Below are 16,669 nucleotides of genomic sequence, written 5' to 3' on the forward strand. Positions count from 1 at the left end.
ACTTATTAAATGTTATAAGCAATGAGACGGAAACAAAGTCTTTTCTGAAATATTTATTAGAACAAAAGATTTCTGCACAAATATGAGGAGACACAAAGGATCGCACTTTAGTCCTCCTCTGCAGTTTGAGCCCGAAGGAAGCTGGCCTTCTTCTGGGCAACACGATCTTTCCTCTGAGCCAGTGTGAGCTTGGCACGGTTCCATCTAGAAAGAGAACCACTCAATCTTAGCAAACACAAGTAGCAAGCAATTTCTCCCAGAAAATCAACTTTAAATACAGCACTACATTTCAATTAAACAGTCATTTAGGTGAGACTAACCAATTTTCCCTGACCAAACAAGCATTAGTCAAGATCATTGATTTACTTAGACTGCAAGGAACATTAATGAATTATACTTGTGACTATCTGACAATTCATGTCCGTTCTGAAAAAACTCCAGTAGAATTTAAAACAATGAAACTTCCTGTAATGGCTCCACTGACACTAAATGTCCAACTATTAACCAAAGTTGCTCTCAGCCCCGTCTTGAAATATGCATCAACTGTGCAAATGTAGGACCAACCACAATTTGCTCAGTCTGAAAGGGTATCATCATCAAGCAGCAGAAGAGTTATTATGGACATAAAACCTTATCTAAATGGTTTAATTGACAAAATACTTTTGTCATACAGGGTTTAGATTAAGCCAGGATTAGGTCTTTTAGTAGCTTTTATAAACATGCCTTAAGAAAACATTACTGGTGTGCATCTCACACTGATATATTTTAGGATATGCCAGTGCAAGTTGCTTTCAGTTAAAACATGTATTTTAGTCTGGGACTAGGCTTAAGCCTTGTCTGTGAAACGCTCATGAACATCAACCTAAGAGCACAAGACATGAAGCAACCAAACAAAAGATCTGTACCTCTTCTTCTTGACTTCCCGCTTGGGCTTCTTTTCATGCACTGGGTTCTCCCGGATGGCTGCGTGTGCCTTTTTGTACATTTCCTCCATCTGAGGAAGAGACACACATTAGAATATAGCAAAACTGTCACAAGATATTAGAGTAAAGTAGGCTGATAAAGCCTGAAGTTATGAATGGTGATGTTATTAATCTTGTGTTCATGAAATACTGAACTTACATTAATGTGAAACCAAGTCATGGATTTGCAATTTTTAAAGGGAAACTCCCTCCCAAAATGTATGGGTGTATGCAAGGGAAAATAAAATTTTAAACTAGGGATGCACCGATACCAACAACCGATAGGCAGCGTGTGTACAGTGTTTGTGTCCAGACAAAGAAACACTGACAACAGTGTATAATGGGGATAAAAAAAAAAAAAAGGCTGTCTATGAAGTAAATGTATCTAATTAGTGGAATACTAAACAATTTTGTTATTTTATTACTGACTGCTTGCGTTTAATAATGTTTTAAATTCACATTAATAAGGCTGGTAGTATCAAAATTGGAATAAAGAATTGATATTTCACTGGCGTCTAATCATTTGTACCACTGACCCAATCCTCAGCACTGAGCCCTGCTGGAGCTGTTCTAAATGTGTGCTGTGCTATTAAATGAAAGATAAAATATGATAAGAGCAATCGAATGAAAAGTGAACGTAACAAACTCATACAATGCATTTTAGCAGGCTTAATTAAGCATGGAAATAACAGAAGGAAATATATATTTGATTAACAAATTAAGCCAACTAATATGATTTATATTCTTTTGGTTTCACTACCCAATACATTTTAAAATTACAAATGCAGTGAAAATACAGGTGTCGACAAGTATTAAAAATGAAAGTATCGGTGCATCCCTATTATAAACCATCACTTAGTGTGTTTATGTCACGCTTCACATCGTGCTGACGTTTACATCAAGCGCCTTGCCTGGAAGCCATGGGTTATAGTTTATAAAGGATTCAAATTTTTTCCCCTCACACACCTAATTACTTTGCTTCAGAAGACACACTACCGTCATATGGATTAGTGTCATTTTGCATGGTTTTTGAGAAGTCAACTTTGAATGTTCCATCCACTTAAGATTATACAGAATCAGAGATGGGTTATTTATTTTTAATAGGTATGCATGCACCGATATGAAAAATTTATAAATCTAATTCCCAATTTGTATATAATTTGAAAGCTTGATTACAAAAAAAAAAAAGTCTCACTATTAAATCATGTCCCAAGCACACAATTATAAATGTTCTCATTATAATTTTATGTAGCCAATGTGACAGACTTGCACAGCATGTTGCACTTTTTTTTCTGCCATATTTTCTTTTTTCTTTTAAGTGATTTCAATCATATTTTAAGCTATTCAAAACCATCATGGTGAACAGTGTGCATCTGAAGCGTCTCAGCTAAAGGAAATAATCAGCTTAAATACATCGGCCAAATTTTCGTATCGGGCCGATAACAATAACTTTAAAAATGAACATGTCGGACGATACGATATGGTGGTCGATATAACGTGCATCTCTAATTTTTATTTTTTAAAACTTTGTTTTGAGTATTATCTTTTAAGCCCAACCCACTTTATATCAGGCGTCTTTAACTGTTAAAAAACACCCAGTACATACTGAATCAGGGGTAACGCCGTTCTTGATAAAGCGAGAGAACTGTTTCTTGTATGCGTCCTCATCCTCCTCCATCAAGTATCTCATGTACTCTGAGATGTTCAGGCCCAGGATGTGCTTGCGGTGGACCTCTGCATTGAACTCCTTGCTCTCAGTGTCATAGCCTGGGAATCGCTTGGTGCTAAGAGAAATTACACAGTATTAATGAACAGAGCTCATGCACTTTTGATGATTCCAATGTAAACATGTCTTAAAATCAGTCCCGTCTTGAATTGCAATCACAGCAACAAGCTGCTCAGTTTCAAGATTTGTCATCAAGTAGACAGAATTATATAAAATAGGAAAACCTAGAACAAACGGTAAGAGGGTAGATCTACCTGTGAGGAATGGAGAGACCTCCATCCACCGCTCCCTTCAGGGCTCCAAATACCTTATTGCCAGTGGTGGTTCTGGCCAGGCCTGCATCTAGGTAGCAGGTGAAAGCTCCAGGCTGTCCATCAATGCTCTCCACATTAAACTCGTCCCCGGTGATCTCCACCTGGCCGTCATACACCTTGTCAAGGCCAAATTTGTTCAGCAGCTGGAAGCAAGCACACAATTGTCCAGTTAGAACCAGTGCTTGCGCCCTCATATCAATTATCCAGAATCAAAATTCATTCAAGTGTTAAAGAACTGCTTAAGGACCCATTTACTCCTGATATTAACTCTCTTAGAGAAGATTGGATTGCAAGAGCATTGTGATCTTATCACTCAAACCAAATTTGGAGATCATTAAAAACACATGCGAAAACATTCTCTTTGTACTGTCAAAGCTAATGTGTCTGGATGGGTTCAGGATTACTAGAAACTTCCAGGCAGGTGTTTGAGCTTGTTGGAGCTACAATCTGCAGGATAGTGGCTCTCCAAGAGCGGAGTTTGACATGTGCATTGGAGTGTGCATTGATTTGCAATTCAAATTTCCACTGGAAACAGTAGACCATCAGGATATCATGGGATACTCATTTCAACATACTATGATTTGGGACACACTTTCTAATTGTGAACCATAGACTGTAGTGTCCGTGACGTCACCCGTAGGTTTCTGAAGAGCATTTTTCGGCAGTCGCCATCTTGGCCTCGCGTCACCTTGCATCACTCCCGGATAACAGAAAATGGGCAAAGAGGCGGGGCGTGAGTGGAGCTGGAGGAGCCTGGCACGCTCGCGGCTCACCGCTCGACGTGATCGAGTTAGCTCAGGCTTGGGAGGTAATGCTATATGCTACTGAAAGTACCCTATGGAAAGTACCAAGTCTGCGACTGCACAGGGCCTCGCGCTAAAGTGACAGTTGATGATGAAAAGCCAATTAAAAGTTCCTGTTTTTGCCCTTCGAAATATTATAATAGTTAAAAGACATGGCTACAATTGAGACTGTGTATCGTGATTCTGTACTATTCTGCTAGTTGAAAATGTATTATGCAGTAACTATTCTGAGAGAGTATGTGTGACAATGATTTATGTGCATAACAGTTACATGTCAGTCACTCTTTTTTTATAGTCTATGGTCCGTCAGCGGCATCGCTCGTCAAGTTAGTAGAGAGCTTATTATTCAGTCCATTTTAAATTCTGATTTTGTCCGCCTCTCAAATGGGTTAAACCATATATTACCTATGAAGTTCAAGTAAATGCGATAGAAATCCACGCTCATTCAAGGATTTATTGCATGAACGGAGAAAGCGCCGACACCTGCAGGATTTCATCTGACGGTACATAAGCATATTATAATCTATCTGTTCCGTGAGAGCAGAACGAACGAGCCTTTATATCTATAGACCTTTTTTAAATCTGAAAACTCCAAAAAGCAACGAAATTGTCAGACATCCATTAGTGCATGTTCACAGAGGAAAACAACTGAAATACAGCGCTGGTTGTTCTCTCGAACGATACTCGACGACAACGACGGAATCCAAAGCCGTGGGCTAAGTAATGGGTGTATTAAATTGTATGAAATAATCCCGAAAAAAGCACAAAACACTGCAGAGATGGCAAGTTCAGCAGCTAAAATTTGCTGAGGTGAAGTGACGCGGCTAACAGCAGACAAACGGCTAGCATTGACATCAGCGGGAATCCACCTGTCACTCAAAAGTGGACACACCCTTAATTATGCAGAACTTTAAATATTAATCAACTAAACGGATGAGTTATAAAAAAAATAAAAAATAAAATAAAATAAAAAAATCACCCCCCTCACAGTTGTCATGAAGGGCAAAATTAACTGTATAGACCAAAGCCACATACAGACACCAGGCTGTGTAAACGTTTTTTTCTGCTGTAAAATTTGGCATTTTAACATGGGGGAGATACAGATTTGACTCACTTTTGACACCAGCCTCAAGTGGCCAGTCAACGAATTGCAGTTTAACTCACTTCCGTGTTGGTTTCAAGAGACAGATGGGGAGGTTGCCGCTTGTTGTGAACACTATTTAGGATGTTTAGTATGCAAACTGGGACACAATCACGTTTCATGGCTAAACAACAAAATATCTATATAATGATTGATCTAAAATTCCTTTGCTAAATCTGGATTGACTAACCTTTTCAAGGTTTCAACAGAATAAAACTTGAGTTCATAGTACATGTAGGAGTGCTACCCCTTTTGCAGTTTCAATTATGAGTAGCGCAATTTGATACTCATAATTGAGAAATTTGATCTCCTGCAACTGAAAGTACTCTTTACAGACATATTTCTTCATATCTGTCAACATGAAGAACCACTAGATAATAAGTTAATTTGATGCAACTACTCTAGTTCTTGAGACATATCTGCAAGGTAAAGTTTCATATATCAATTTCAATGGGGAAATAAGTAAAAATAAGAGGCAAGTGCAAGACTCACCCTGCGGGCGAGCAGCAGCCCAGTGCAGTAGGCCGCAGCATAATTTGTCAAACCCACACTGATGCCATACTTGGGCAGCTCATGGGAGTAGGCCGCACACACAATCATGTCACCCTCAATCTTGGCATAGGCAATCTGGAAAAACAAACAAATCTTAAAATCACATTTGACTCCACAGGGATATTTCTTCAGTGATTTCATATACAGACAAGCTTGATTCATCTTATGCACAATAATGAGAACATGCATGTCAAACATTTTTAGAATACAGTTTTCAAAAACTACATTTAATGCATAAAATATAACTACTATATACTAACATTAGCCACTTTTCCACAGTCGGGCCAAACCGTTCTCTTTGCTTGTTCCGTTCCATGCCGATCCGGCCCAGCCGGTACAAATATGGTTCCATTTTCCACTGTGGAGCTGATAACAGATTTCATTTTCCACTGTGGGGCTGATAACGGAACTCTTTGGAATGTAATATAAATACAAATACAATTGTTGCCTAGGTAATGCAATAGTTTACAGATGATATGAGATGTAAATAGCGACCATGTTATGGAGGATGATCAGATATTTCTTTTAATACTATTAATTTGTTTACGTCGCGCAAATAGCACGCTTAGCTAGCCAGCTACAGAGAAACTGATAGACAACAGAGAAGTGACCCGAATTGCGAAGTCACTACACGTTCTACCAGCATGGTTGGCCAATTCCGGGCCGAGAACGGTTTGGAATCCTGCCGCACCATGCTCGTGGAAATATAACTGGAACCGTTCGGCCCGACAGTGGAAAAGCGGCTATGGAATACCCACAAGACTATGGATTTACTGTGTAACTACATGTTCATTGTAGAAAATTCCCACATTTATTGCTAATGAATTTGAGGATACATTGTATGATTTTTGCTGTCATGCGAGCTCGCAGGTGAGAAAATGCGTGGAAATCATTGATGCCCATATGGTCATGGCTCGCCGTAGCGTGTGCAATGGCTCACAAACTCAAGAGCGTCCAAAAGGTTTGGATTTCAATTAGGGGTAAAGTTAACAGTGTAACAACAAATTTGACCCACACTGGCAAAATGAGTCGGAATGCGCACAGTCTATTAACGAGCTACAGGCAAAACAAGTGAAAAAAAGTCAATGAATTTGAGGTTCACAAAATTGAGATGTCTAGCGATCCCAATACTCCAAATAGCATTTTAACATCTAAAAGTAGGCTCTCTTTATTTGTGCTGAGTAACTTTCCTTTGTCCATGAAAAATGCCGTTTTTCTCTGCTCACTTCTCGCACTTCCTGTCAGTACAAGTTTGGTATCGTTCTAAAGCGCAGCATTTCAACTTTGTGAATATTCATAGCGAATTCTTGTTGGCACGAGTCTAAACCAATGAAATGTGATTTTCAAACTCATGCTGATGTAAACAAAACGATCTCACTCGCGTCAGCGCATCCAAAGCGTGAGCACAAAGACAGTGGGCGATCCCAATCTACACATATACAGAATTACAATATTTCAAGATATCTGTCTTGGCGAATATTCACGCAAACATCTGTAAAGTCTTAAGTGAACATTTGGTTAACTTTTGGGGAAAAACATCTGATGTGTATCTTAGTATCAGATCCTTGCAACACAGTAGCTCTTAATACATAGTCTGTCTCAATGTAAACCAAACAATTGTCGCATCATGAGAAAAAATAAAATAAAATAATAATAATAATAATAAAATTTGGTGTTATTACCAAGGATTTTAGGTTATGGTTGCTAGATGATTTTGTTTAGGAACTTTTAGAAAACAAACGTGATTTCTCTCAATTTACTTTACTGACTATCAACTCCAAACAAGTGTACTTCAGTCATTTTTTGTCTGATTCCAACAAAAATCATACATCATTTTGAAGGTTTTTTTAATAGAGAATGACAAACTCATTTTTGAAAATTTGCCCATTGCGAGTAATTTTGCCACCACGGGTCACAAATGTTAATTAAATGCAAGTACGTTATTTGTAACTGCTATGCACCTACATGTACACATTTAATAAATATATTGTATAGTTATATTGTATAATCTCCCATCCTATTCAAGTACTGATTTTCAGCATTATAGAATATCCTGCTGCATGAGCACTTCATAAATGATCATGGGGCAAATGGTGAGCAGCTTTACACCCACCTGGCAGATGATGTCCCTGTTGGAGGAGCGGACAATCATCCTATACTTGGGTGTGTTGTACTTATTCTTGTCTTGAATAACCAGGCGCTTTCGGGCAAAGTAATCAGTTTTTCCCTCTGAAAAGCAAAAAGAGAATACAATGAAAATGAAACCTGTCTGTATGACTTCATATAGGCAAACTGTTCAAAGTTCTGCATTTACCTCTCCTTCTCCTGAACTTCACCTGGTACCTCTTGAAGTAGGCCTTGTTCTTCACTACTTTAACAAATCCCTAAAAGGACAACAAACACTTTAAAAGCCAATCACATCAGATAATCAACCTGTAGACGCAAAACAAATGGAAATGTCTGCTACTATGAAATCTGAAGTGATAGGACTGCAAAAGGCCTGCAAAAAAAATTGAGGCATATCATGCCAACATTAAACTGCACGCGAGACCGCGATTAGGCGTTTAATAACATATTCATATTGTGCTTTTTGAGTGCGTGTGAGGTTGCGGAAAAACATTAGCAATATTGCCAATATTCATTACAGTGTGTAACTATCTCTGAAACTCATGTGGGAAGGGTTTGAAATCAGCCATAAGGCCACGTTTGAACTCTTGTCTATCCGAGAAAATCTTATGCCATCCTTTTATTATCTGTCATCACACTGTAACGTAAGCGCACCAAACAGACAATCAACCTTTAGGGAACACAATAACAGAAGTATTTCGGCGCGTACTGACCATTTTGTAGACTTTTCAGTCTCCTAAGCCGGAGCCTGGAGTCAAACTAGGGAGTTTTGACTCGGCTGCCCTGGAAAAGAAAGAATGATGTGCGCATGCTCGGTAAATACCATCGACAACGGGTCAAAACAACACTGTGAGGAGGAAAGCACAGCGACACCTGCTCTTTTGGATGTATAAAGGCGAACATTAGCCAAAACACATTTGTATGAATAATGCTTATTAACAATGACATCTGTCCAGCTCATATCGCTTTGTTCCAAGAAATAGGCCTACTGGCTTTATTTTATTACATGAAGATGCCGTTTAGCTGTCTACTAGCTGTTATAGCCTACTGTGCTTTATTTTTATAGATTTAATCGTATTACCTTTAGACAGTCAATTAAACTATGAAAATAGGCCTACATAAAAATATAAATTATGCACAGTTTAACATCTAAAGAAACAGGCTAGTCAAATAAACATAAGCCATTTCAAATTTTTTTTTTGTTTTGTTTGTTTTACTTATGTTTTTGTTGGAATAGAATATGTTTAGATGATATTAGATATTACATGTAATGACATTTTTGTAATAGATTTATTTGTATCTTGATGTTTATTTTGTAAAATTAGATTTATTGTTCATTTGGGTGTAGAACTTTTATTTTTTTCTGATTATTTGCAACAGGTTGCAACAATTGTGAAAATTATCCACTAGAAAATTACAGCAATCAAGCTGTTAAGCTGTACAGAAATAATTGTGGAAAAGTGTATTATTTATGGAAAATGATTTGTGTTAATATTATTATTCATATTATTTAAAAATATTCATACATATTTAAAAAAATATATTATTTAAATATAATTTCCAAATCCATTATTTTCAGCACAAAATGCTGTTAATGAATAATTTCAGATGAGATGGAAGTGACATTGTGATGGAACTATGTAAACAGTGGTCATAAACTATGAGATCTGGAGCAATTATTATAATTTTAACAGAATTTTCCTTAATATGTTTTCTTTTTGGAAATGCAGACAAACCCATTTTGACAGCTTGACTTTTAGGCACACCTTTAAAAGGGAAGACATTAACCTAATTACATCGAGAAAATGATTCTCTTTTTGTGTCTTAAAATAGGTTCCACGTATAAAGCAGTTCTAATAGGCTAATTGCTGCGTCAGTGATGCATTGTTGGAGAGCGAAAGGTGTGTCCTACATCAGAAAGAAATGAGATTAACGTCAGCAAAACCAAGGAAAACCAGAAAAGTTAGTTCCAGTGTTAGTTGCTAGCTGCTATCCGAAATGTCTGTCTAGTCACTAACTTCTAAATTAAATCTACATTTTGCAGATGACCTAGCCATCTAATGGTGAGTTGTTTATTCAATTGTCTGGCATATTCTTCTCACAAGAGCATGTTTTAAGAAAATATGAAAAAGTATGGGCAATCTCTATACAGCATATGATTTAAAATATTGAGAGATTCTGATTGCAGTGATGAAATATACTTTGGGATTATCCAGAAAACATTGCAACTGCTAAATTTAAAACTCTTGCTCACTACAAAGAAATAAGGTTGAACTGCTTTGAGTTCATTCTGTTGTGACAACTTATTGGCTACTAGTGCTATAGATACAGGCTTATGGCAGGGTATTGTGAGGAACAAATAGGCCTAGATAGACTCATTGTAATGTAAATAATTATGAAATAACTACATTTTCTTCATTATGTCTTCAAAGATTGCCTTTTGTTTATGAATTACATCTGTACATTTAATCACTGAAGATGCACAATTAAGATATCTGGTAAAACGTAGAGGTGGACCTTGAAATTGTTAAGTGTGGCTGTTTTTAACAGTGTACACACAGTTTTAACATGTAAACACACGAGTTTAGTACATGAGAACATGTATTACATTAATGTTGTCGGAACTCATGTGTTTACATGTAGCCTACTGTTTACAGCAGAGGGTGGTAGAGAGATGATTTTAGCCCTGCAGGCAGCGCATGTGTGCGCATGCGCAGTTGTGTCCAGCGCAGCCGCAGCGCATAGCCCGTCTTCTGATGGCATGAGTGACTGCTAGAGGAGCTGCGGTAACTGCCTTGCTGTCTGCGCACACACCACACGGGCTTTACACATTCAGCCTCTCTATGGACTGGACTGTTGAAATCCTGCCCTAGTGTGAAAACTGACCGTTGACGACGGGCTTGAACCCTCAGTGTGCGCAAGGTTATGCAACTTTACCTCGCTCCATGGAAAGTTAATATTTAGCTAAAACCCCTGGAATTGAAAAAGACTTCAAGGTAAACAGTTTGAGACGGGTTTTAATCTAGTATGCGTGTGTGTGTGTGTGTCTGTGCCTGTTGCAGTAGGGAGGTAACGTTAAATGCCGACCAACGTCCGTTGTTTGTTGTGGTTGTTTATATAGTTGTCCATTTAGTTATTCAGGGTCAATTCATCTAGCTTCTTGTCAGCTAGTAAAACACAGTTTAAATACTAAAATAAGTTTGAATAGTTGTCATTTTTGAGACTCTTAAAACAGTTCCAGCATTACAGGTTCAGATCTAGACTGTCCGTTAGCCACCACTGCTAACTCCTTTAGCCAGAGTCTCAGACATCTCAATAAGACTCAGCTTAACACTGGTCAGAACGTATGCATAATGTATCATATTCCTCTAGTCTATAGTTTATATTGATATAATCTGCCATATGTTGGCAATTTATCATTGTTATAATTAGATTTACTCTAAATCATGCACGCGTATGTTGTGCGACTGATGTTATGAGCTGGGTTGTTTGCCAAGAGATAAATGCCATTGGATTTGCTCTGTTATTTTTTTTAGCGTTATTATTTTGAGTTTTGAATTATAGGTCCACATTTGTGATCAGAGTGTGCACGTGTATGTGGTCACAACATTGTCACGGATAACAGTGCCACGTTTAGTCTAGGGTGGGGTGAGACCCAGATCAGAGGAAACTAGTGGAGAGTGTGACCACCTTAAAAAGAAACAAACACTTTAGTACATTGTGTTTTTATACTATGACACAAAGTAAGCATCAAGAATTCTGATGATCTGATCATCATGGGAGTATTTCTATTGTATGCATTCAAAATAACATGTTGCCAAGCCATATTAGCCATTATATGTTTTATTTTTTTATACATTGAGTGACTAGAAGGCTTTTGAGATGTTGAGCAGGATATCAATAAGTACTGGGACAACATGATATCTAATCTTGATATTTCATAGTTTTCATAGTGCCATTTTCATAGTGACAAATATTTACATAAAAAAAAGATAAAAGTAGCTTATAATATAATGATTCACTAAATATAAAAACCTCTAAAGCTGTCCTCTAAAAATGAGGGTTGACTGATTTTACCTTCTTTAAAAAAAAAAAAACAAAAAAAAACATTTGCATAGCGTTTAATTAGTCATTTTAATAAAAGACAGATATTATGTTTATTAAGAACATTCTAGTGATCATCTCTAATTCAAATTTCGGAATGTAAATGTTTGTGGAAAAGCTGTTTTAAAACTAATGGTATGGTAAAGCTGTTTTGTCCAATGTCTAAAGAATCATGTGTCAAAGGGCATTTTTGATGGCTTATTTACTCTTGTTATAATCTGTTGTGCTATTAAACATCACCATTTAAGTCCATTTTGACCTAATAGTTTTATTAATGAAATGTAAACATAAGGGCCATACAGATTCGTGCGATTAGTTGATCAATGGCTTTAGGAAAACTGCCAACTACTTTGTTTTTCTCCCGTCCATTTACCCTTGGTGTTTACATTTTCAAGAGTGATGAGATATCCAGCCCAGGAAGTCTGTACTGAAGAAAAAAAGCACCATCTTCAGTTCAGATACTTACCTCTCACCTTCATCCTCTGACCCCATCAAGGTCGCTAGAACCACGAGTGAAACGTGAACCACTGGATCTTTAACTCTGGCTTTGCATTGATTACAGCTGATCCCCCTCTGATCACTGCTGATCCAGTTTAGCTGTGACCCCATCCTTCTTATTCTGTGCACACAAACTGCACTGTTATGTGCTGTTGTAGCACTTTACTGGAACATGCGGATTCAGGAAGTTGACTGTAGTGTGACCTGAGGTATGTTTGTCAGTCATATGACAAGATTTCCTGGATTTTTCAGGCTGATAATCTTAAATGTGAAAACGTAATTCTTCTGACAGTCTTCTAGAACAGAACTTGTGTCTATTTTGGAGCGAATGCATGCTAATGCTTGATGTGTAATCTTTGAGGGAAGATTTCTTAGTAATGGCTTGTGGGTGTCTGTAAATGTCGCTTGAGATTATAACCGAATTCATGCGACTAAATGGCTTGCCTCTACTTGCCTTCTAGAACGCTTCTTGTCTGGTAGGGACAACGTTGTGTTTTGCTTAGCTTTGATGTTATATATTCCCTGTACAAATACTGGGATCATTCATTGTTCTTATTCACACGACCCAGCCATGTTGGCGCATTGCTCCATCTCACTTCATACAATTTGTCACGTTGAATAGAAGAAGATCCCCTGCCGGAATGCTTTGTTAAAGTCTTGCTCTAAGTGGCCTTGTCTAAACTTGCTCTTTACTCCCTCTCTTTCTCTGTCCTTCTTTTCTCACCCCTTTACAGACATACACACTCAGACAAACACACTCAGACAAACATCTTGCTTCCATTTGGCTTGAGCAAATGGAACTTGTTTGCTTTGTAGACAGGCATTATTGCAGTTCCTTTTTCAAGAGTATCTTAGACTGCATGACTGAGGGAATTTCTAGCCTTATACGACTGAGTCAGGCAGTAGTGCACAGACGTAAGCAAACCAGCAGATTCCCTCAAAGCAAAGTGCTGACTGGTGAAAGAAAGCGGGAAAATATAATGCAACCAAAATAAATCTGCTTAGTATAAGGTATCCTGAAGCCCTATTTGCAAAGGTCTGTTTCGCACAGTGAAAGGCCCTTTTTTGGTGTAACAGTGACTCTGCTATTATGTCGTGTCTTATGCTGGCAAAGACCTTTTTATCATGCGGTATTCAGATGTATTGTTGCTGCTCTGTCATCATCCCCTTTGAAAAACAATTTGGAAAACTAGAAGTGCAGCCATGATTTACACTTGCTGTTGCAGAAGATCATTAGATAAGACGCCACCTGGGAGATGGCCTTTTGCTGCAGACCCATACAGAGAGGACATCATTAAACTTAAGCCCTATTCGGACGGGACTAGTTTAACACGGAGAGGTGGGGTAAAGTAATAATTACCAGAGCTTCTCAGTGATTTTAGTCTCGTCCGAGTGTGCCATCTCAGTTAGCCTGGCTAACGTCAGACCTAGTCTCATTGAGACGTGGTCTGGGAACCACATGTTAATTTTCTTGTATTTGAGGCATGGTTTACGAATGCCCAGAGCCGTTTATTGGGCGCTACGAATGTCTATCAAATGCGCCTGCACGTAGCTCATAGCCAATCGTTTCAATTATACCAGATGACGTATGTAGAGCGACAGAAATTCGACGAGGAAGAAGACGACATAAACTTGAGTTCTAAACTACTTAGAACACTATCTAAGGCTGCATCGAAAGGTAACTTCGCCTCTGATGCCATGTTGGATCCATAGATATAAACAAACTGCTTCGGTGTGTCGCATAGACGTCGTCATCGTCTTGCTGCTCCCTCCCCGTTCTGTGATTGGTCCCCTCGCTGAGGTGAAAATCTGGTCCATGGAATCCAGGCTGCCTAGCAGCATGAATAAAATCGCGCTGCGCGCAAGGCAGCATGGGGAAACCCAGGCTACATCTCAGTAATAGTTTCGGACAGTGTCAGTAAAGATTACGGCAACTTTTACCTTCAGTAAAAATACTAATAATACTATACAGGTAATACTAATCCCGTGCGAATAGACCCGCTGTAAATATGTACGTAAATATTTAGTCATTTCGTGTTTAAAAGTAGTTTCCCATGGTTTTTCAAGTATGGAGGCGCTTGAAAAAGCATTCAGTTGCGTTCTAGACACTGGGAGAAGTCTCTGGCAAAACTCAAGTGTTTTCCACATACCATTCAGATCAGAAAGAAAATCGAAAGCACTTGTTAGAGGCACAAAACATCTTTTAGCATTAGGTAAGTGCCTATTACCAACACAATCCAATATGAAGTTAATTTATACATCGTTCGACCAGGCATAACTGTTTTATGTATATAAATATAGGTTATATGTTTTTGCGCACGTGATATCAGGATGCAACGTAATACGCACATGACGACAGGAGGGTGACGGCGATGCGCAAATCGAGTTAACCCTCCCACTTCTGCTAGTTTTACTGAGATATCTTATCCCGTGCGAATTGGCCATTAATATTACAAACGGTTTGTGGTAAAATTACATTACTCCATCTACCCTTGTGAAGTTAATCCCGTCCGAATAGGGTTTTAGTGTGGTTTGAAGAGTTTCCAGGGCTCAACATTAAGGATTTGTTTCTAATGGCCCGGTTCACATTTTTACTTGCCCTGCTAATTTTTTACTTGCCCTGCTAATTTTTTACTGGCCCCACCACAAAAAATAATAAACACATAAAATACGCCTAGTCACGTCTTCGTGATTTTTGACCCATAACCTTAATAAATAAGGTTGTGACACCAAAAACTACTAGGCTAACTAAATAATCAAATATAGAGGGTTTTCACTACACGTCATCAATCCGGAAGTCGGCCATTTTGGAGGCATTGAACGTAAACAATGCCACTGAACTGAACGGACTTGCAAACTTGGCTGATTATTGCTGCTGAAAAATGGTCGTGTTTTGGTCTGTACTAATCGGTCGCACCAAGAAAAAACATTTCGAGTTCTATAGACTGGCAAAAGATAAAGAGAAGTGCAAAAAACTGATGAAAGATGGCGTTTGTGGTTGAGAGAGGCACAGCATCAGCCACATGTGTAAATGAAGCGTTGACTATGGCTAAAATATTGACGTAAAGTAGTTCACTATGGCTACATTCACACTGTCAGTCCAAATCCGATTATCTTTGTATCCGATTGGAATATGATCTAAAATTATGTCCACACTGTGTATCGCAACTGTTCAGATCCGATTTGTGTGTCCACGCACTCAGCTCTTTGACAATACGGCAATGATGTTGCGTTGATGGAGGGGTTTGCATTTGCAATAGAAATGTTGTCTTATTTAAATTTTACAACATGGAAATGTGTAGCCGCCGCGCTGGACTACTGCGTCTTGAGCCTGCCACAGAACTGTAGGAGGCTGGTATGCACAACTCTTTTTCCGCGCCGGTTTCAAAATACGTTTCAAAAAGAATAATTTTCTGCTCGTCCGGCACTTTGCAACAACACAGCCTTGTTTCGGCAGCGACTTTCAGCATGTTCCCTATAACAACGTCTGATGTTTACATTTTACGAGGCGTCACATAAACCACGCAAAATCCGATCAGAGCATTCAGACTGAAGTGGATTTCCTGATATGTGATTTGAATAGGATTTCAAACCACGGATGTAGCTTGAAATGGATTTCATGTGCTTTTTTTGGACTGACAATCTGAACGTAGCCAATGTCGTGATTAGAAATAGAAGGAAGAATTGCAGTAAGGACTAGAGAAGCTAGCTCGTTCGGATCTTTACCACATATTAACTTAATTTGTCAATTTCGCGCTCTTTCCTGCTTACTAAGTCCTTCTCTATATGATTTTGCAGCTTCCATGTGTTTTTTCCGTGGTTTAGACATCATAAATTAGTGTAACAATGTGTTCAGTAGTACATAAACAGTGCAGTCCATGCCGTTGTTTACATCCAAGTACCTCCAATATGGCCGCGCATCCGGGTAACTGACCAAATCGTGACGTAGGTACAAACCCTCTATTGTTTAAGACAAGTAAACTGTCAGTAATAAAATAAGAACAAATACTCAAATTACGAGCAATAGCACAAATACAATAGAACAGACATACCTAAAAACATGAAAAGCAGTGTTTATTTTAATTTTGAGTCTAAAAGTAATTTTCAGGTAGAAAAAATTAGCCTAATAATAAAATGTAAAATAGCACTGCATAGTCTTCACTGTATAAATTAGATTAATCCTTGTTATAGTTAGTTATTCAGTCAAGAGCAGTGAGTGATTTTTTTCTTTGTCCTTTGTTGTTTAATTAACATTAAAACAAAGACAGCAGCAGGAATATTATCAGGCTGCTGTCACTTTAAGAGCTGCACGGATCCAATGTACTGTTACACATGCGTTTTATTTCTCAACTGTTTGTTCACTTAAGATATAACAAATTATGTATTTTATTTGTTAATGTAATTTTGTGTGAATATGTCCATTCAAGCGCAAGAAGATGTGA

At 38.2% G+C, this 16,669-nt stretch overlaps 2 protein-coding genes across 9 annotated transcripts in view; one reads left to right on the forward strand and one right to left on the reverse strand.

Moving 5' to 3' along the window:
- Positions 1–38: 38 nt before the first annotated feature.
- rpl5b (ribosomal protein L5b) lies at positions 39–8,458 on the reverse strand. The gene is made up of 8 exons (XM_079883610.1): positions 8,339–8,458; positions 7,813–7,882; positions 7,612–7,727; positions 5,439–5,573; positions 2,943–3,145; positions 2,569–2,746; positions 906–994; positions 39–204 (listed from the first exon to the last, which is right to left on the reverse strand). Exons 1-8 carry the CDS (start codon positions 8,339–8,341, stop codon positions 108–110), a joined length of 891 nt encoding a protein of 296 aa, XP_079739736.1. The 5' UTR covers positions 8,342–8,458; the 3' UTR covers positions 39–107.
- Positions 8,459–9,581: 1,123 nt separating this feature from the next.
- The window catches only part of evi5b (ecotropic viral integration site 5b), a 58,198-nt gene continuing 51,110 nt past the window's right edge, over positions 9,582–16,669 (forward strand). For 3 of the 8 annotated variants that reach the window (XM_079884849.1, XM_079884854.1, XM_079884850.1), the window contains exon 1: positions 10,381–10,621. Coding sequence is in view for 4 of the 8 variants with exons in the window: in XM_079884846.1 (XP_079740972.1) it covers positions 10,653–10,694 (42 nt within the window). In the remaining 4 variants the exon portion in view is untranslated. The other 5 variants (XM_079884848.1, XM_079884853.1, XM_079884846.1 and 2 more) reach the window with 3 other exon arrangements.

This window comes from Squalius cephalus, assembly GCF_949319135.1.
Source record: "Squalius cephalus genome assembly, chromosome: 10".
Classification (NCBI taxonomy): domain Eukaryota; kingdom Metazoa; phylum Chordata; class Actinopteri; order Cypriniformes; family Leuciscidae; genus Squalius; species Squalius cephalus.